Source organism: Neovison vison, chromosome 6 (assembly GCF_020171115.1).
Source record: "Neovison vison isolate M4711 chromosome 6, ASM_NN_V1, whole genome shotgun sequence".
Lineage (NCBI taxonomy): Eukaryota > Metazoa > Chordata > Mammalia > Carnivora > Mustelidae > Neogale > Neogale vison.
The window spans coordinates 205712920-205734644 of record NC_058096.1 but is presented as its reverse complement, the minus strand read 5'-3'; the positions used below and the strand labels follow the sequence as shown (position 1 = coordinate 205734644).

The 21725-nt window shown below is 47.8% G+C and overlaps 3 protein-coding genes across 6 annotated transcripts in view; all 3 read right to left on the bottom strand.

The window, feature by feature from the left end:
* Positions 1–1592, bottom strand: part of USP4 (ubiquitin specific peptidase 4) — a 52378-nt gene extending 50786 nt beyond the window's left edge. For all 3 annotated transcript variants that reach the window (XM_044253574.1, XM_044253575.1, XM_044253576.1), the window contains exon 1: positions 1458–1592. In XM_044253574.1, coding sequence (XP_044109509.1) covers positions 1458–1558 — 101 coding nt within the window. In that variant the 5' untranslated portion in view covers positions 1559–1592. The remainder of the gene's footprint in view (positions 1–1457) is intronic.
* An 8617-nt stretch (positions 1593–10209) lies between these two features.
* Positions 10210–11366, bottom strand: GPX1 (glutathione peroxidase 1). The gene is made up of 2 exons (XM_044255274.1): positions 11051–11366; positions 10210–10764 (listed from the first exon to the last, which is right to left on the bottom strand). Exons 1-2 carry the CDS (start codon positions 11300–11302, stop codon positions 10405–10407), a joined length of 612 nt encoding a protein of 203 aa, XP_044111209.1. The 5' UTR covers positions 11303–11366; the 3' UTR covers positions 10210–10404.
* A 1040-nt stretch (positions 11367–12406) lies between these two features.
* Positions 12407–21725, bottom strand: part of RHOA (ras homolog family member A) — a 59204-nt gene continuing 49885 nt past the window's right edge. For both annotated transcript variants that reach the window (XM_044253570.1, XM_044253571.1), the window contains 3 exons: positions 20316–20436; positions 14821–14951; positions 12407–13664 (listed from right to left, as the gene is read on the bottom strand). In XM_044253570.1, coding sequence (XP_044109505.1) covers positions 13491–13664; positions 14821–14951; positions 20316–20436 — 426 coding nt within the window. In that variant the 3' untranslated portion in view covers positions 12407–13490. The remainder of the gene's footprint in view (positions 13665–14820; positions 14952–20315; positions 20437–21725) is intronic.

Here is a 21725-nt window from a genome sequence, read left to right as displayed (position 1 = left end):
CCTCTAGTTATTCCTGATCTGGTTATATTTTTAAAGTATCCCTATGAAAATGAAAAAATAAAAGAATCACTATGCTGTTTTACAACTAAGAAGTAGTCAATCTCTCTGGGAGAAAAAAGCATAACATTTATATTGGTGAGTCCTTTAAGTTTTTTTTTTTTAAATATTTTATCTATCTATTCATTTGAGAGAGTGTGGGAGAGGCAGAATGAGAGAGCACAAGCAGGGGGAGAGGCACAGGAAGAGAGGAGAAGCAGTCTACCCGCTGAGCAGGGAGCCCCACTCGGGGCTCCATCCCAGGGCCCTGGGATCATCACCTGAGCTGAAGGCAGATGCTTAACCAACTGAGCCATCCAAGCACCCCAAGTCCTTTAAATTTTTATAAAAAAATAAGCCTCTGCAATCAGGCAGCTTCCCAGAGGCCACAGGATCCATAAGTACATCCAAACCTTTAAAAGGCTCTTTTTCCTCCAAACCCCTTGAACAATATCCTCCAAACACTTTTAGTGTGTGACCTTAGTCTATCTCAAACTTCCTCTGGTTCCTCTGAATATTCTTCATGTATCACCCCTATGCAGGATAACTTCTGCTTGCCCTGCCTCTCACAGCTTGGCCAGCTGTACAACCCTATCTGAATTCCTCCTAATCCCAATGTTTCCTTTCCCTGGTCAATTCCTCTGTTACCTTAAGTGGCATTATCAACACCACCATCATTTCTTAAAAGATGGATGTTCAATCATATTCGAAGCAAAGCCAAGCCCTAGCTTTCTATTCTCACATGATAATATCATCCGGGAACATCTTCACTAGTAGAAGTATTGTCCCTTCTACTAAACAGTTAAGAAACCTCATGTCTCAGACTTGCTTTTCTAAACTTTGTACTTTTAATCTTTTCATCTAGGCTCTAAGCTATCCTCCTCTCCCGCTCCAAAATGCTGCTGCCACAATTATTTTTGACATTTGCTACCAAAATAACCTGGAGTTCTCAAACATTTGTCCAACTTCTGACCTTGACATCTGTTCAGCAGTTTACAAGTTACAAAAGTATCTCTTCTCCCCAACCCATAAGGTGGGGGTGCCAAATATCGCTACCCTGGCTTTATCAGTAAGGCAATGGGGTCTGGGAGGTGTGGTCGCCTTCGCTCAAGGTCACACAACGAGTCCTCGAAGGCAAAGGGCTCTTCCCATCCAGAAGGTCCCCGTAAGCACTCCCCTTCTCCCTCTCCTGCAACCCTTGCCCCCACTGGGTCCGCCCTCTGGGGCTCCGAATGGGCCAAAACAACCCTCACACTTTCCCCTAGGAGATTCTCCTGAGAGGCAGGGTTCAGGACACCTCTCAGGGTCACTAACACCGCCCCCGCCCGGCCCCTACCCAAGCCGGAAAAGAGGGGTCCGGTCTGAGGGCCAGAGTCCCTGCCCCTGAGCCTGGGCAGTGGAAACGCGGGTCCGGTGCTCACCACTGCGCCCCTCGTTGGAGCGTGGTCCTCATCAAGGCCCCGAGCTCGGATTTCTGGGTCTCCGCATCCGGTCGCTCACGACAGCCTCCACCTTCCGCCATCTCGTCCGCGGCCCCGGCCCAGCCGGCCCGGACATCCGCCTCGCGCACGGCGTGCTGTGGGCCGCGCCCACGCACGCACGCAAGCACGCACGCGCGCGCGCGCCCAAGCCCCACCTAGCGCCGCGGCCTGGAACTCCCGCCCGTCCGCCTCGCGTGCACCGCCTTTCACCCACGGGTGCGCGACGGGGCCCGGAGAGGACCAGAAGAGGAGGTGGGCGCTGGCAATTTAGCCGCCCCTTCCTCCCGCCTTGCGGGCGGAGCCGCGGGGTGGTTGTTTTGCACCCCTTTTTCCGTCTAGCCTGGCCATCTCTCTTTTAAGCCCTTGACCACAGGCCCCTCGGCACTTCGGGCACCCCGTCCGGGCCCGCGGTGTTAGCCTGCTCTTAGATAAACCCAGGCCAGGTACGAGAAACCATGGAACTAGCTCTTCTTGCTTTGAGCTGGAGACCTTAGGCCAGTCGTTAGCCGCCCAAACGTGGGATCGGGGTGCCTGCCCTGGAGGCCCTACAGGGATTTGGGGGACTGCTGGATGCACCACCGCCGTGGGACCGGGACCCGAAGATGTGATCTAGTTATTAACACTCCTCTCAAACAGTATAGACGCCAGAATCGTACCCCACGACTGAATTCCCCAAACCCTCCACACTGAGCTAGCTACTTGCCTTGTCAGGGAGACATGCAGCCGCTGAGTGGCGATAGCAACAGGGGAAGGAGGTGCCCAAGCTGCTGCTTAATTTGTTGCAGCAACAATATGCAGTGTCCTGAAACTGTGTTTTCCACTCGACCCTACATACAAAAAGCACAGCCCTCCTCATGGAGTGGGAAGTAAGCCCGGAGCAAGGAAGAGACCGGGCAGCTGGCTAGCAGCTGGGCTAGCAGTTCCTGCCCTCAAAAAGAAGTCACAGTGCGTGACTTCAAACAATCTAATGGGGGAAGAGATCCTCCACAAATAACCCCAGGGTCAAGCAGTGTGTAGTAGGTAAGTGCCATTAAAGAGTATGAACCAAAGACTGTAGACTCCCGAGCTTGTGAAAGGCAAACTTTGACTTGGTAGCATTTGAGCGTGGTTTTAAAGAAACAGAAACTGGGGCACCTGGGTGGCTCAGTGGGTTAAAGCCTCTGCCTTCGGCTCAGGTCATGATCCCAGGGTCGTGGGATCGAGCCCCACGTCTGGCTTTCTGCTCAGCGGGGAGCCTGCTTCCTCCTCTCTCTCTCTGCCTGCCTCTGCCTGCCTCTGCCTGCCTTTGCCTACTTGTGATCTCTGTCAAATACATAAATAAAAACTTAAAAAAGAAAAGAAAGAAACAGAAATAAATGATGGTGCATGCTACAGGAAGGGAAATTACAGGATCAGTTTCTAGAACAAGAAGGGCAGAATCAAAGAGTGAGGGTTACACCAATTAACCTGGGCACAGACTACTGGAAAGAACCTTTCATCTAAAGCTAAAACAGAGGCCAGAAGGGTCACATATTCTGCTTTAAGATAAAAGATACTGTAAAAGGTTTTGGAGCAGAGACACAGATACTGTAAAAGGTTTTGGAGCAGAGACAAAATGGCTGAGGCTGCTTCATACCACACTGGTGAAGCCCAGGAGAGACCTATTAAGAACCTTTAACTGGAAATATGGCAATGAGGGAGGAGAGGAGAAACAGGAGTGTTGGGGATGGAGGAGGGAGCACTGACCAGGTTAAAGCGTGGTAGGGCATTTAAGCAGATTTACTATTTTCATGTGGGGTTTTAGCTAATTGAAATTAACTTGAATCGAATTTGCACCGCCTGGGACACCCCTCGGGCACCATCTGGTAACACAGGGCCTCTTGGCAGTTGGGTAGATAGGAGAAGAAAATGAAAGGAAAAGGAATTAAAACTGCCTTGAATAACTGAATAACCTTATAGTTTATAGCTGTTAATCCTCCTCAGACAAGAGTTACCACCACATGGTAATTCTACATCTGGGAAGCCAGCCCTGACAATCTGAGTGCCTTTCTGTGAAAGTTATCTGAACGTGTTAAAAACGTTGGAAGTGGGATGCCTGGGTGGCTCAGTTGGTTAAGCAGCTGCCTTCGGCTCAGGTCATGATCCCTGCGTCCTGGAATCGAGTCCCACATCGGGCTCCTTGCTTGGCAGGGAGCCTGCTCCTCCCTCTGTCTCTGCCTGCCATTCTGTCTGCCTGTGCTCACTCTCACTCCCTCTCTCTCTGACAAATAAATAAAATCTTAAAAAAAACAAAAAACAAAAAAACGTTGTGAAGTGAGAAACACTACCTTTAGTCCTGTTATTTATGGAAAAAGAAAGCTGGGTTATCACATGACTTCAGAACCTACATTCAATGGTGTCTACTCTCTTCTTTTTTTAACAATTTCTCCTATACCATTTATGGCATGGGTCAGAGTCTTAAGGAAGTAGGACAAATCCTCAGCACCACTAGAAAAGGGGACAAAACCTAATTATAAATAAGAAGACTTTGGAAAACCTTTTTAAGGCAGGATCTCTTCAGCTATTAAATGGCTGTAAAAAAAAAATCTTGCTCTAATTAGAGGTAGTTCCTTAAAAATATATACTAAGATCACAAAGTGCCAATAGTAAAATGTGAGGAATAAGGTGAAACTTCGTAATCAAAAAATCATTTCAAGGGGCACCTGGGTGGCTCAGGTCATGATCTCAGGGTCCTGGGATTGAGCCCCGCATCAGGCTCTCTGCTCAGCAGGGAGCCTGCTTCCCCCTCTCTCTCTGCCTGCCTCTCTGCCTACTTGTGATCTTTCTCTCTGTCAAATAAATAAAATAAAATCTTTTAAAAAATCATTTCAAAAGTATTAAAACATGTTTAATGGGGCGCCTGGCTGGCTCAGTTGCAAGGTGCATGTGACTCTTGATCTCAGGGTCATGAATTCAACCCCCATGTTGGGTACAGAGATGACTTAAATAAATAGAAATCTTAAATTAAAAAATAGAACGCTTTTAGTGAGGTTCATTAAAATGTTAAAAATTGGGGAAACAATGAACCTCTGCCTGTGTGTTCCTGCTATTGTGGGTGACCTGTGGGTTTGGGAGGAAAAGGGGATTCAGCTCAGGAGACACCCTTGCACCAGGGTCATGTTCTCTGTTGGGCCTTTTACCCTAGGGAGAGGTGTAGGCCTAGTAGGGCACTCACTTGGCCTCATAACCAAACCCCAGAACTGAACAAGCCACCCATTGCCATGGTAGCTTGGGCCACAAGAACAGGAAGGAAAGCATGAAGGGAGCTACAGGAAACAGGTTTGACTGATTGGTCACATACTGCTTGATCTTGGACTGTAATGACCTAATTGAGAGTTTGTAATGTCTGGGTGTGTGAACTTTAAGCTTTATTTGGTTCCAAATCATAAACTTCTTGCCTTGGCTGGCACTGTGGCTTGCTCTACACCTGACTGCAGTTGGCCTCTCCAAGGTCAGCAGTGGTCCACACTAGGCCAGCAGTGACAGAGCACATGTGGCAGTGTTCACAAATACTGGGCAGCTTTTGATTACAGCTCTCTCTGGGGGAGAATTATTGTTATTTCCTTCTTGTCTGTGCTCCTTTAACTCGGCCAGGGGACTATGAAAAAGTAAAAGGCTCTAGAAGTACATTTCAGAAGAATTAAATAAACATCTTATCAGTGAGATTATCACCTCTGTTATAGAAGGGTTAGATTACTGGGGAAGGTGACAGGCAAAGACCAGAAGAAATCTCCGAGAGGAAGTGGGATCACCTTTCCTACCCTGAAGACTCCTGCTGTTGGACAGATTCCATTCTGGTAATGCCACTGTTGGTGGCCAGCCGTGCTTGGGCAGAGAATGTATGGGTTCCTGGGCCTCAGTGTGGCCAATGTCTTCTCTTCCTCCTCTAATTCTATTACCATCGATGTCTCCCCAATACACAAGTATTTAGCTTTTAGTTTTGTTGGTTGCCCTTTGTACAGAGCAAATTCTCAAGAGGCATTTCTCAGATGCATGAATATAAGAATACCAGTTACTAGTCATTTTATTTGACTGGTAATCTATTACATACTGGTACTCACAGTCCCTGCCCTCCTGAGATTCACAGCCAGTATGGTTGGGGAAAATGTTTTCACAAGTAATTATAGTTGGTGTGTTGTGTGACAAAGTGCTCCAGGAACATGGAGGGTGGTGTTGCAAATCACTTTGCTGGGAAGGAAACGTAAGCAACAGGTATAGGGAAACAAGACACGCTAACATTCCCCCCTGGGCTTTTGGGCACGTATGATGGGTCTTCAAGGGATGCCCATGGGACCAGGGTGTCTTTGGATTCACATACTCATGGACACAGGCATAGTTATGTGCTGGTGACAGAGGAGGCTAGGATAACAGGTGCTCCTCTGCAGGAAGACTCGGATGCCTCCCTGTGGAACCAGGTGGCCTGTAGGATCGTAAGACACCCCCAAGACAGGCTACACCTTCCCCTGGATACTGCTTGGACTCTAGGCATTTGGATGAAGTAGGCCTGTTTTGTGGTCTCTTTCTCTGGCCTTTCTGGCTGTAATTAAACTAGGCCTGGAAAGGGGGACATTGGGGAGGAGGTGTTCTGTCTGAGAGATGATGATGGAAAGGCTGCTAGATCTCTGCCTAGCACAGTACTGTCATATCAGGTCAGTCTCAGTGCCTCTGGAGGCAACTAACAGTTGGTGATTTTTTTTTTTTTTTAAAGATTTTGTTTATTTGACAGACAGAGATCACAAGTAGACAGAGAGGCAGGCAGAGAGAGAGAGGGAAGCAGGGCCCCCGCTGAGCAGAGAGCCCCATGTGGGACTCGATCCCAGGACCCCGGGATCATGACCTGAGCCGAAGGCAGCGGCTTAACCCACTGAGCCACCCAGGCGCCCCACAGTTGGTGATTTTTGTTTTGCTTTCCCACATGACATATCTGAAGTTGAGCTTTTTTTTTTTTTTTTAAAGATTTTATTTATTTATTTGATAGAGCATAGAAAGCACAAGTAGGGACTCAGTCCTGAGCTGAAGGCAGACCTCAGCTGCTGAGCTACCCAGGCACCCCTAGTTGAGTTATTGATGAGGTCAAAGCTGAAGGATGTTGGGGCTCAGAGTCTGCTTCTCTTCTACTCGCAGGGTTAGGCTCCAAACCCACGAGCCCTTACTTCTTAGGCAATAACTTCTCTTGTGGGGTACCTGGGTGGCTCAGTGGGTTAAAGCCTCTGCCTTCGGCTCAGGTCATGGTCCCAGGGTCCTGGGATCGAGCCCCATGTCGGGCTCTCTGCTCCGCAGGGAGCCTGCTTCCTCCTCTCTCTCTCTGCCTGCCTCTCTGCCTACTTGTGATCTCTGTCTGTCAAATAAATAAAAAAAAATTTTTTTTTAAATCTTAAAAAAAAAACAAAAACAACTTCTCTTGTTTGTGCTCCTAGCTACCAGTTCAGCCCAGCAGTGCCTGATGCAAAGTAAGTGTCTGGTAACTTGTGGGACCAGCTGGAGCTAGGCTTTATTTTTAGTGCCATCCCAGTTGTGCCACACCTCCGTGCATGAAATATGCCCTTCCAGCCTATTTATTGATTGTCAATATAATAAAAACCTACCATCTTCAGGGTTCACTGCCCATTCTATATCGATCCATGCTGCATTCTCTTATGGAAATCTTTAGGCAGCGTTTTTACTTAGTATTATCCAAAAGTTTAAACTTAAAAGAGATTTAATGAACTGGGGTGCCTGGGTGGCTCAGTCAGTTGAGCGTCCAACTCTTTTTTTTTTTTTTTAAAGAATTTATTTATTTATTTGACAGACAGAAATCACAAGTAGGCAGAGAGGCAGGTAGAGAGAGAGGAAGGTAAGCAGGCTCCCCGCTGAGCAGAGAGCCCGACGCGGGGCTCGATCCCAGAACCTTGGGATCATGACCTGGGCCGAAGGCAGAGGCTCAACCCACTGAGCCACCCAGGTGCCCCGAGCGTCCAACTCTTGATTTCCACTTGGATCATGATCTCAGGGTCCTGGGATCAAATCCTGTGTCAGGCTCTGTGATGGGTGTGGAGCCTGCTTGGGATTCTCTCTCCCTCTCCCTCTTCCTCTTCCCCCCTACCCTTCCTTTGTGCACATGCTCTCTCTGCCTCTCTCTCTAAAAAAAAAAAAAAAAAAAAAGATATAAAGCAATTTATTGAACTGATAGGGTCAGGAATACTTCTGAGAAAATCAACTTGTTTTATTTATTTATATATGCATTTATTTTTAAAATTTTAAAAAAGATTTTATGTATTTATTTGAGAGACAGAGAGCATGAGCAGGGGGACGGGCAGAGGGAGAGGAAAAGAGAGAGAAGCAGGCTCCCAGTGAGTGTGGAGCCTGACACGGGGCTCGATCCGAGGACCCTGGGATTATGACCTGAGCTGAAGGCAGCTGCTTAACGGCTGAGCCACCAGGTGCCCCAAGGCGCCCCTATTTTTAATTAAAAAAAAAAAAGAAAGAAAAAGGTTTAAATGTTGTTTGTGAAACTACATTGAGACAGAATGAGGAAGTCATCTGATAAAGAGCTAACTGTAAGAAGTGTCAGTTTTTTATCAGATTTTTTTTTCAGTTTTATTGAGGGTTAATTGACCAATAAAACTGTAAAATATTTAAAGTGTACATATGGTAATTTGATGGACTTCTACATAATTTTATGAGATTTAATGCTTTAAAAACAAAAAGAGAACCCAGAATTTCTGGAAGAACTCCAAAATCGAAAGCTTCCGAAACTGAGTAACAGCAGGGCCCATTTCCTTTTCGGAAGGCCTGCGGCCTGAATGCTGTTGCCGCTCCCAGAATCAAGCAATGCCCAGTGGCCGCTTTAACCGAACACCGGGACCGCAGGCGGCCTCACTGGATTCCTTCACTCTTACTTGCCACTTGAACTGCTGATTCACGATGGGGTGGGGCAGGTGCAGGTCAGAGCCAGCAGCGGTTTCATGGCTGAATGATAAGGAATGTGTATGTGTAGGAGTGTGTGTTTGCATGTATTGGGGCGAAATGTCCAGTTTCTTGGGGAGGAAGGGGTAGTGTTAACTGGCTTTCCTCTGATTCTTCCTGAAGGAGGGAGTTGGAAATGACGTTAAGTTAAGGGAGGCAGGCCGCTTGAAGTCTTAGGAAGATACGCCAGCCAGGGGCAGCCACATTGGGAACTCCTAAGTTCCCTCTTTGGCAACCCCAGGCATAAACTGACAGGAAAAAAAAGTGGGCGAGTAAGAGTGAGTCACCAGGCAGCTCGGGAGGGAAGAGGTTGATTGAAATCAGTTCGGAAAGCCCTGGGTTCCCATTTAGAGCCTAACCAGACAATGTGGCCTAGGCCACGCTGACCCTTTATAGGAAAGGGGAGAGTTGGAGCAGAAAGTCTGTCCTCACATTCAGCGGGTAGGTAGCTGAGTAGGATCCTAAGTGCCCAGAATTTCCAAAGCAGTATCTCTGGGCGAGGGCCATGGAACATAAGCTTTAACAAGTACCCTGGTGATTCCTGGAGGCTCTATGCTTAGCCCCCCAGAAGAGGACTTGACACATCTCGGACACTTGGTTATGTGGCTTCAGCTCCAGCTGCTCCCCAGCCCCCCGAAACTGTACTTGCTGAGGAATGAGGGACACTCAGTCCGCAAGCACTTGCCCCAACAACCGTCATGAAATATCCCTTCTCACGGCCCCTTGACTGCATCCTCGTTCCCCCAGCTGTTCCTGTTAGCTGACCCAGGATTGTGAATCCATAGGCCTCCCTGTACTACCTCAGAACTGCACATGCTTTTAGTAACTATATACTCATTCTGCCGTCCCGAGGACTGCATTCCTGGTGGCCAACAGGATGCATGACACAGGACCGAATGATGAACCCACATTCTGCACTGGGAGACACTGCTAACTTGTTTTCGCATCCTTGTCTACCCAAGCAGGAGCTGCATCCAAGCCGCCCAGAGACCCCCTGCCCTGTGATAGGAAGTGGCTACAGGTCTGTCTCAGAAGATAGGCAGCAGGCACAAGAGAGGGAGAGAGAAGTTAGATTCAAACCGCACCTGAGAAGCAGCAGCTTGCTTCCAAGATAAGCCCCTACCGTGGGCCTAGCGGTAATTTCAACCGTTAAGTGTCAAGCAGGGCGTGGTCAGAAGGCCCAGTTGTATACTCTTCTCACTCTGAATACATGAGAGGCAACAAGCAGTTAAGGGCAGCATGGGAGCAGACATAAATAAGCCTGGGTGGCAACATGCAAAGATCTAACAAAGTAATGGGAAAAAATTTGCAAAATTGCATGGGCCTGGCACTTAGAGAAGCCACAGACTCTGAATGTAAGTGGGAACCCATGGTGTTCTCTTTTACAAATGTCATTTCCTGCCTAGCCCAATACTTAGAAAGGAGGCCTACCGCTGGGATTAGGCAATTGGCTCTTGACTTGTCTTCCTCTTTTTGGAATCTGAACTTCCCTTTTAACAGGACCTTGGGATGGCTCTACAAAATATCCTGGCAGAGGGAAAAACACTGGGGCGGGAGTTAGGCTTTCCACATAGGGAAGAGTGGATTCCAGACACTGCATACAAAAGTGCAGGAAGTTCAGGCTTGACTAAAACAAAGGCCAAGGGGTGGAGGCTTAAGCTCACAGCCCTGTGACAATGAGGATCCTAGGGAAGATGTCCCTAACTGACACAGGACACACACACAGTTCTGCTGACACCCAACACTTTATTACTGAGGAGCCTTGTTAGGGAGGGAGTGCTGGAATGGCCAAGAAGCGCCCAGCTCGAGGGATTTTCCTGGAAATCAGGCGTTCCTCCATGCAGATTTCGAGGCAACACCGTCATGGACGAAATCCCCAGAGGGCAGCGCTGTGACTGCCAAGCAGCAGGGACAAGAAGGTTGCCTAGACACGGCCTGGCCCCTGGGACAGCAGGGCTTCGATGTCAGGCTCGATATCGATGGTTGGAAAGCGGCGGCTGTACCGGCGTACGGGCACACCATCTGGGCCCACCAGGAACTTCTCGAAGTTCCAGGCGATGTCGTTGCGGCACACGGGAGACCAGATGATGAACTTGGGGTCGGTCATGAGCGCAGTGGCATCGTCACTGGGGGCAGGCAGAGCCTCCCGCAGGAAGGCGAAGAGAGGGTGCGCTTGCGCACCGTTCACCTCGCACTTCTCAAAAAGCGTGAAGTTGGGCTCGAACCCGCCGCCGGGTCGGACGTACTTGAGGGAATTTAAGATCTCTTCGTTCTTAGCGTTCTCCTGCGGGAGGGAAAAGAAGCTGGAACCCGGGGCTTCAAGGGGAGGGGAAACGTTCGGACCGCAAACGAGAAGTTTCTCGATGAGTCATCAGGCTCTTGCCCTTCCCGTACAACCCCGAGACCGACCTGAACCCCAGCCGGGAGGAGCGCCGGCGGCCCGCCTCTCCGCAGCCAGGACCTGCGCCTGTCTAGCCTGGCGGGCGCCCCGTCTGCGCTCCCAGCCCCAGGTGCAAGCCCGCCGCCCGCCGGCCCCGCCACTCCGCCCCCGCTCTGCCCCCAGAGCGCACCTGATGCCCGAACTGGTTGCACGGGAAGCCGAGCACAACCAGGCCCCGGGGCCCGAGGCGCCGCTGCAGCTCGTTCATCTCGGTGTAGTCCCGGACCGTTGTGCCTCAGAGCGATGCCACATTCTCGATGAGCAGCACCTTGCCCCGCAAGGAACCCAGGCTCAGGGGCTCCCCACCGCCCAGCGGGCGCGCGGAGAAAGCATACACGGAGCGCGAGGCCGCCGTTGCAGCGGCGAGCGGAGCAGCACACATGGCTGGCTTCCCGAGTACAGTGCGGAGCTGTGGCGGGGAACTGCTAGGACTATGGAGTCACGTGGCACAGACTTTCTCGGCAGCTCTTCCCACCCACCTCAGTCCCGCCTCATCCGGCCTCCGCCCTCCCTGCAGCCGGGTGGGAGGGTGCGGCCTGGCCGGATGCGGGCACCGCCCAGGCCGTGCGGAGCCGCGCCGTGTAGCCGCCGCCGCCACACTGGTGGCTTTCCCGAGTAACCCCCCCACCCAGGGCTTGGGCCCAAAAGGGCTCCGATTCCTTCTCAAAGGCTTTTAGTTAAAGGATGGGGCAGGGTCCGAGGAGACTGGGCAGCAACAGCAGCGGGTGCCGCTCGTGGCCCCACAGCCCTCCCAGGCTAAGCCATATTACTCCTCTTGCAGTCTGTGCCTTGTTGTAGCCAGGTGCACAGAATGAGTTGTGACTCGCGGTGGTGGTGGTGGGGGGTGCAGTTGGCAGTGGCTGCCAAGGTAAGTTCTCTCTGCGACGAGGCCCTGTGGCTCTAGGAAGGTTAAGTTGGAGGAACTGTTCACTGCCAAGGGCAGCCAGGGCTCAGGCTCCAAAATGCAGCTCTAACTCCTTTCCAGCATTCTGGGGCTGCCTGGCGTGTCTTCTCATCCAGGCCTCTAATCTCCTTTCTCCTTTTGTATCTCCAGTGTGGCACTGTCCTTATTAACACTGGTTTTCCCAAGGAGCCACTGAGGCCCAGGCTTCTGGAGTGGCCCCAGCCAATTTCAGGCCATCCTCCATACCTAATCAACCTAATCTGAGGCTCAGGCCTGTAAGTTAAAGACACGGAAAATGAACAGGAAGAGAAAAAAATGTCACACTCCAGAGATTCCTCCAAAGGAATGACTGCTTGGAGTACCCTCATGTGTCCTCTGAACACTGCAATCCCACACTAGGCCACAAAACCATCATTTCCACCTTCTTAGGAGGAGCCAGGTTAGTGCCAAACTGGGGGTGGGGAGGGGTTCAGAATGGGGAACATGCTGGTATTTCACACTCTGAAGGACACTTCCAAGGAGAGCTAGGCTGGATATATCCTCCCACTCCCAGCCCTGGAGAGAGCAACACAAACACCAGGATACAGGAAGTTTAGAAAACTGCCTTTATTCTATTAGTAGTTGGAAAAATTAACTGGTACAGAAAAAAAGTTTAGTCAGCTGGAGAGGAGAAAGTGAGTGCCACCCAACAGAACGGGCAGCTCCTCTGGGAGGGAACCTGGATACAGTGAGGAAAAGGACACTGTGAACTAGAGCCAGACCCTGCAGTCCGGGTGAGACAGGTCATGCCACCTTCTGAAGTGTCTAAGTGCCTCAGGCATGAAACCAAATTCCTATTTATTTAGCCCAGCTCTGGGGAGGGGGTACTGGGATATGTGGGGCCGAAAACAGGTGATATGGGCCATCTTTTATCAGAGAAACTGACAAAACGGGAATTTTAAAAATGAATTTTCCATCTGACTTTATTTTCAAATACACTTTCTTTTTTAAAAAACCAATACACTTTCTGCAGGGATGACAAATATCAGTATTAGGAAATCCAATTATACAAAAAATACTACATCTAATCTGGGGTAGATATATTTATTTTTTGGTAACATACATTAAGTGGCACTAATTACACAGTAACTATAAGGTAACTAACATGAAACCACAGAACTGTAACTCTGCCACAGCTGCATAGACTTGGGCCTTTCTGGATGAGCATTTTCAAAAAACTGGATGCCCATCACAGAGCTATGCCAATAAAATCTGTTAAGAAGTAAAGCTCTGAAGTAGGGACTCACTAGAGTACCTTGCAGCTGACAGATGACAGGCAGGACATGTTAGTTATAAAGTAGTTACAGCCTAATTCACAAAAGTTACCAACTGTTTCTCTTTCTAGAAAGAAGCAAGAAGTTAAGAAATTCCTTGAATTAGCGCCTGGTGTGTCAGGTGGGAGAGCAGAGGAGGGCTGTTAGAGCGGTGTCAGAAGGACCCCGGTGGTCAGGTGGGTTGGACATCATTAATAATCACGGTTGGCTTCTAAATACTGGTAGCAAGATGACTTCTGATTTGTAATCTTAGGTAAATTATAGATAAATGAAAAAGGCCAGTAATCATACACTAAGATTAATAAACAGCACTTCAAAATTAACCGCATGAGGGCTGTGCTTGCAGCAGGGTTTCACAAGACAAGGCACCCAGATTTTTTCTTCCCACGTCTGGCTTGCAGAGCAGCTCTCGTGGCCATTTCAAAAACCTCCCTCACTCCATCTTTGGTCTTTGCTGAACACTCCATGTACCCAAAAGCGCCAATCCTGTTTGCCATATCTCTGCCTTCTTCAGGTTTCACCGGCTCCTAGCGGAGAGAAAAGAGCACTTTCAGTTAAGTGTCTCATATATGAAGTAAGTGCAAAGTACTCAAATTCAGCTTAAAAGACTTCTTTTAAAAGCTGCCAAAACCAGATTTGAGTTCTGTCTTATGAAATTCATATGCAGTTATCCTCCCTACCCCAATATAAAATCCCTATCAAATATGCTCTTCTCTGGGACTTGAGAGAGAAAGAAGAGGCCAGAGAAGCCCCATGGATTAGGGAAGGAATCAAGGGCAAAATGATTCAAGCTTTCAGTCCACAGTAAGCACTTGGGTTTTCCTGTAGTTAGCTTCACAGAGGATTAAATGCCTCTGGAAGGAAACAGATCCTGACCTTGACATTCAGAGAGACAGCTCAATGGAAGAACCTGGGCCGAAGACCTCAAAGCTCTTGTTCTGCACTGGGGAAGACCTGCCATTGGGCCAGCTGGCTTCTCAGAAGCAAAGGTGCAAACTCCATCACCACTTTCATAAAGGCCTCAGGGCTCTCTGGACTCCCTGTCCTCAGGATTTCCTGATCCTTTAGCTGCCACCAATTTAATTTTTGGCCTCACATATACCAACATAGTAAAAGGAGAGGGAAATCAAGAGCCTGATAAAAAGTTCCTACATTTGGAGCACTGAGTACTGCTGATGTTCCCTTCTCAGGCAGGCAATCCCTGTTTTAGTATATGTGCTGCCGAAGCGAGCACTCAGACAGGCAATCCCTGGAAGCACAGCATACCTCACAGGAGAGGATCCCATCTCCTTTTATAAAAGAGGTCTTAAGGACCCTCTGAGTAGACCCAATGAATGAGGGACAGGTGGAGAAAGAGAGCCTTCTGGGACTCTTTGAAATAGCCTGGTTTGTTAGAGTTTCTGTTGGGCTCCCTCAACATCCAACTGTGGGCCCTGGGTTTAAGAATGCTACAAGAGGGGCGCCTGGGTGGCTCAGTCATTTAAGTGTCTGCCTTCGGCTTCGGTCATGATCTCAGGGTCCTGGGATCGAGCCCTGCACCGGGCTCCCTGCTCAGCGGAAAGCCTGCTTTTCCCTCTCCTACTCCCCCTGCTTGTGTTCCTGCTCTCGCTGTCTCTCTGTGTCAAATAAATAAAATCTTTAAAAGAATGCTACAGGAAAACAGAGGCCTGCCCCAGACCATACCTGCTTCATCTTGGCTAGTTCCCGCCTTGTGTGCTCATCATTCCGAAGATCCTTCTTGTTCCCAACCAGGATGATGGGCACGTTGGGACAGAAGTGCTTGACTTCCGGGGTCCATTTTTCTGGGATATTTTCTGAAAAAAGCAAAATTTTGAGATGCACAATTCTATTTTGAAGAATGTCCAAGAGTCCCAGTTAGACTGCCTTAAAAGTATGCTCTACATTTAATGGGAGTCTCACTAGTTTCAAAACCACAGAAAAAGGCAAAATCTAACCCCCTTCCATTAAGCACAGAATCACCAGCTTCTTCCTCAGCCCCCACTAAGGAGTTCAGCTCCTATGGAAGTGGGGCCCAGTTAAAGCCTCTGGAAGAGCATGGATCCAGAACACAGGGTGGCTCCACCATGACACAACCTGACCCAAGGAAGGAAGATATCCATGGGCCATTTCTGTCACTGCTAGCTAATAATTGTGACCACATCTTACAGAAAGGGTCTCTGTTCTCGTGCTACAGCTGGCCCAGGGTCCCCATGTTCTCTCTATACCTTCAGCACTCCCATCATGTAGGTTATTGGTATTTCAAATGGCTCAAGAATGACTTCTGAAAATGAGTGATAACCAGCTTCTTGCCAATACTGCACTAATTTACAAAGGTTGGACATACATCATGGTGTGTAAGAGGCCCACATTCAACTGCCCACAACCATGGTCTTGGGCACTGGCAGTGTCAGGCATGATTTTGTAAAATGGGGTAACAGTATTATGTACCTTACACAGGGTTATTCTGAGTCAATGCATACTAAGTACTTAATAATGACAATCATTTAAATGATCCGCTTACAATCTGAGGCTATATTTTGGAAGTAAACTGTTCAGGGGTGCCCTGGGTGGCTCAGTTAAGCATCTGCCTTCAACATGGGTCATGATCCCAGGGTCCTGGGATGGAGCCCCATGTCGAGCTCTCTGCTCAGTGGGGAGTTTGCTTCTCTCTCTCCCTGCAGCTCTGTTTGTGCACGCTCTCTCTCTCATAAATACATAAAATCTTAAAAAAACAAAACAAAACAAAAAACCTGTTCATTCTTTGACTTCAATACAAATTACCAAAAGATAAGAGTTACTTATAGACTATGGAAAGATGCTCTGTCTTCTGGCTAAAAGACCACATCAGATAAAGAAGCTATGTAAGTGAAGTCAAGAAACATTAATTTAGGGCGCCTGGGTGGCTCAGTGGGTTAAGCCGCTGCCTTCGGCTCAGGTCATGATCTCAGGGTCCTAGGATCGAGTCCCGCATCGGGCTCTCTGCTCAGCGGGGAGCCTGCTTCCTCCTCTCTCTGCCTGCCTCTCTGCCCACTTGTGGTCTCTCTCTGTCAAATAAATAAAAATCTTAAAAAAAAAAAAAAAAAAGAAACATTAATTTAATGCTCTATTCTTCAGCACATAAGATGGACACTTGACTGTGTCCATCTTCCTTTGCTATAGCAACAAAAGAGTCAACTGTATCACTAATGTCACAACTTGAAACTCAAAAGTTTTATTCTGAAACCAAGAGCTTCCCAAAGGAGTACAATGTTTCCAGTCCTCAGAACAATACAGAGTAATACAGTGTAAAGTCAAACAGCCTCAGCCCAAACCTTGCTCTCACCTTTGCACATGTGGTCACTTTCAGTTCAGGTGTGACAGTGGTCACTTTAAAAGGTAAGTGAGACACCCCTCCCTTGCTCAAACCTTCCAAGAGCTCCCATCTTACTCATGATGAAGGGGAAAGTCCACACCATTAACCATATGGCTTTGCAACTCTCACTCCCATCCCTTCTAATGCTACACTGGATTCCAGCCTTCCCACCTCGGTGACTTTGCATCTCCTGTTCCCCCTACCTGGAAGGTTCTTTGGTTAGGTATCTGTACTGGCTTCCTTCAGATCCCTTGGGTCTCTCCCAGAAGTCACCTTTTCAGTAGGGCTGCTGACCATCCTACGGTCATCCTCAAAAACAGAATACTATCATGGCCCATTCCATACCCACCTCCTAAGACTATTATTTGTAAAATTTCTTGCTATCAGATTTACTGGCTTTTTTTTTCAACTTTTTTTTTTTTTTTTCCTCTTCTGTCTCCCTTAATCTAGAAGTTTCTTCCATAAATAGATGCTCAGTAGTATTTCCTGAATATATGAAATTATTACTTCAATAATCGCCCCACTCCCTGAAACTCAGGACACTCTGTCTTGCCTTCTCTCATCATGAATAACATAAAAACTTAATTTCTGGGGGGCACCTGGGTGGCCTGGATGGCTAAGTGTCTGTCTTCTCCTTGGGTCATGATCCCAGGGTCCTGGGATCAAGCCCCGCATTGGGCTCCCTGCCTGCTTGGTGGGGAGCCTCCTCCTCCCTCTCCTTCAACTGCTCCCCTTCTGTGCTCTCCTGCTCTGTCAAATAAATAAAATCTTAAAAAAACAAAAACAAGTTACCCCTCCACCCCCGTTTTTAAAGTAGGCTCCATGCCCAACATGAGGCTTAAACTCACAGCCCTGAGCAAGAGTCTCATGCTTTACTGAGCCAGCCAGGCACCCCTAAAACTTTATTTTTTAATTCAGTGATGGCAATCACCTACAGTATCTCCCACCCCAAAATAATCTGATCACATTGAGGAATATCACATTGCATGGATTTATAGTGGGGTTGCAGGAGGGCCTTTGGGAATTCCAGAAAACTAGAGAGAATCCTTACCATCTAGATCAGAGGTCAGCAAATAAAATCTTGTCTGGAATCTACTTTTAAAAAATACTTGTAAAAATAAGGGGTGCCTGGGTGGCTCAGTGAATTAAGCACCTGCCTTCGGCTCAGGTCATGAACCCAGGGTGCTGGGATTGAGTCCCACATTGGGCTCCCTGCTTCTCCCTCTCCCTCTTGCCACTCCCCCTGCTTGTGTGCGCATGTGTGCGCGTTCTCTCTCTCAAATAAATAAACAGAATCTTCAGGGTGCCCGAGTGGCTCAGGCAGCTAAGCATCCAACTGTTGGTTTTGGGTGAGGTCATGACATCCCAGTGGTGGGAATGAGCGCTATGTCTGGCTTGGTGCTGAGTACAGAGACTGCTTCAGATTCTTATTCCCTCTTCCTCTGCTCCCCCTACCCCTGCTTGCTAACACTCTTTCTCTAAAATAAATAAAATCTTTTTCCTAAAAAAGATTTTATTTAGGGCGCCTGGGTGGCTCAGTGGGTTAAAGCCTCTGCCTTCGGCTCAGGTCATGATCCCAGAGTCCTGGGATCGAGCCCCACATCGGGCTCTCTGCTCAGCAGGGAGCCTGCTTCCTCCTCTCTCTCTCTGCCTGCCTCTCTGCCTACTTGTGATCTCTGTCAAATAAATAAATAAAATCTTAAAAAAAAAAAAAGATTTTATTTATTTGACAGAGAGAGAGAGATCAGAAGCAATTAGAGAGGAAGGCAGAGGGAGAGGGGGAAGTAGGCTGCCCACCAAGCAGAGAGACCGAAACAGGGCTCGATCCCAGGACCTTGAGACCAGGACCTGAGCGAAAGGCAGAGGCTTTACCCACTAAGCCACCCAGGTGCCCGTAAAGTAAGTAATATCTTAAAAAAAAAAAAAAAGTTTTACTGGAACATAGCCAAGCTCATTCATTTTATATATATATATATTCTGTGGCTGCTTTTGTGATACAACAGCAGAATTGACTAGTTGTGGCAAAGTTCAGTACAACATATGGCCAGCAAAGCCTAAAATATTTACTATTTGATCTTTTACAAGTCTGCTACCCCAGGTCTCAACCAGAATATAGACTCTAGACCAACTGCCAGTCCAGACAGCAGAGGCTCAAAAAGTAAAATTATCACAGGGTTGGCTGGCAGCAGAGCTGAAACTTTCACACCAACATTCTAACTCCTGATCAAACTTATTATCCTATACCTATAGGTGGGGCCATAGTCTAATAACATCTAATCAAGTTAAACAAAGTTTAGGGGCACGTGGGTGGCTCAGTGGGTTAAGCCTCTGCCTTCAGCTCGGGTCATGATCTCAGGGTCCTGGGATCGAGTCCCAAAACTGGGCTCTCTGCTCGGCAGGGGGCCTGCTTCTCCCTCCCCCTTCTGCCTGCCTCTTTGCCTACTTGAAATCAATCTTTCTCTCTGTCAGATAAATAAATAAAAAATCTTAAAAAAAAAAAAAAAACAAAAAAAGCAAGCCAGGTTCATCTGAGAAACCAGTACTGAAACAACTGTTGAAAGTGACTGAAGTGGGGGCGCCTGGGTGGCTCAGTGGGTTAAGCTGCTGCCTTTGGCTCAGGTCATGATCTCAGGGTCCTGGGATCGAGTCCCGCATCGGGCTCTCTGCTCAGCGGGGAGCCTGCTTCCCTCTCTCTCTCTCTGCCTGCCTCTCCATCTGCTTGTGATTTCTCTCTGTCAAATAAATAAATAAATAAAAAAAAAAAAAAAAAAAAACTCTTAAAAAAAAAAAAAAAGAAAGTGACTGAAGTGAACCAAGGGCAGAGAGTACCTGCTCTGTCTTGGGAGTCACTGCACAGAGGGCTCAGTCTCAGTTTAATGCCTTGGGAGGGATAATCTTAGTCAAGCAGTTCAAAATCTTGGAGCACCCAAGTACTGTCATTAAAATGGGTATAACCATGACCAAGAAAAAAAAGGTCATATAACCCTAACTGGCCAGCGCAAGCCCACACCACCAGCAGGCTCTCCAAGGTTGGTTGTGTTGATGATGACAATGTTCTTGGCTCAACTGTTACCTTGTAAAGACAGAGCACTACATTACTGAGAGAGACACTCTATTCTCTAAGGTACAAACTGAAAGTAAGTTCTGTTCCAGGCCTTGCTGCCTTGCTTCGCAGAGTGAGAGGTCAATGTTATTCAGTCTTTTTCTGAAGGAAGGTGGCTTCTCAGAAATGTGATCACTGAAATGGTCATGTTCAAGTCTCTCTTTACTAGTTAAGATACTTTAGAAAAAGCGCTAAAATGGGGCTTTAAAAATACTACCAGGAGGGGTGCTGGGTGGCTCAGTTGGCTAAGTATCCAACTGTTGATCTCAGAGGAGTCTGCTTCTTTCCCTCTCCCTCTTACCCTCCCTGCACACACCAAAGGCAGAGGCTCAACACTGAGCCACCCAGGCACCCCATAAATAAACCTTTAAACAAACACACACACTACCAGGAAATAGCAAATCACCAGTCAAGATATGGCAAAGTAACACACTCAATATGAGGTACTGAAAAAAAGGTTGTGAGCACCCAAAAAAGCCTTCCCCAAAACACAGTTGAAAAGCTGGCTGTATTTGGAACCTGCCCACTAGGAGACCTTGGCTGAAAAGTGATCCAGGGCCCAGGCTTTATAGTCCCAAGGCTCTAGGACTCTGGTCACTGATGATTCCTTTTATTAAGTTCATGTTTGCTTTATAACCACTTCATGCACAGAGAGGACCTGAGAAAGCAGGTGTCAGCCAGGCACACACACAGTGACAAACATCAGGCTGTAGAGTTACTCACCTAAACTATCAGGGCTGTCAATGGAGAAACACATCAGTATAACATCAGTGTCCGGATAGGAGAGAGGCCTCAAGCGGTCATAATCTTCCTGCCCAGCTGTATCCCACAAAGCCAACTCTACCTGTGATAGGAAAAATAAACACAAGAATGCAAGGTTAATCCTCCCAACTTTCAAAAGAAGTGGTAGTCACCAAAGAACATTCAAATGGCAAACTGTCCAAAATAGTAAAAGAAGCCCGAGGTGGAGTGTGTTCAAATTGTTTTAGGTTGAAATTTCTCAGAAGACTGGAGTACATGAAGTACATAATAAAGTACATAATGAGTACATAATTTAAAATATCAAGTCAGGGGCGCCTGGGTGACTCAGTTAGTTAAGCAGCTGCCTTCAGCTTGGGCTGTGATCCCAGGTGCTGGGATCCAGCCCCACATCAGGCTGCTTGCTCAGCGGGGAGCCTGCTTCTCCCCTGCCTGTGCTTGTTCTTTCCCTATCTCTCTCTTTGTCAAATAATACATACATACATAAATCTTTAAAAATAAATAAATAAAATATCAAGTAAAAAATATAATTCGTAAGAAGCACAGTATTTAATTATAAACATTCTTTTTTTTTTTTTAAATATTTTATTTATTTATTTGACAGAGATCACAAGTAGGCAGAGAGGCAGGCGGGGGGGGGGGGGGCGCGGGGAAGCAGACTCCCTGCTGAGCAGAGAGCCCGATGCGGGGCTTGATCCCAGGACCCTGGGATCATGGACCAGAGCCAAAGGCAGAGGCCCTAATCCACTGAGCCACCCAGGCACCCCTATAAACAACATTCTAATAGAAAAGCAGATGAATAAGGAAAGTCGAATTGTAAACAACATTCTACCAGGTGTACCAAACATAACTGGGAAACACCAGACCTGAGTAACTTTTCCCAATACATCCTAATTCAATTGCTTCCTTATTTGGTCTTATCATTCTGCTCCAATGTTTAAACAAGGAGACACTGTATTTGAGGGGTGCCTGGGTGGCTCAGTCGGTTTAGCATCTGCCTTCCCCTTCCGTCACGTTGTGATCCCAGGGTGCTGGGATCGAGCCCCGCATTGGGTACCCTGCTCAGCAGGAAGCCTGCTTCTTCTCCCTCTCCCACTCCCCCTGCTTGTGTTCCCTCTCTCGCTGTCTCTGTCAAGTAAATAAATAAAATCTCAAAAAAATTTTTATTTATTTATTTGACAGAGACAGACACAGCAAGAGAAGAAACACAAGCAGGGAGAGTGGGAGAGGGAGAAGCAGGCTTCCAACAAGCAGTGAGCCCAATGTGGGGCTTGATCCCTCATGACCTGAGCTGAAGGCAGATGCTTTATGACTGAGCCACCCAGGTGCCCCAAGGTATATGAATTCTAATACACTGATACCCAAGCCTCACAA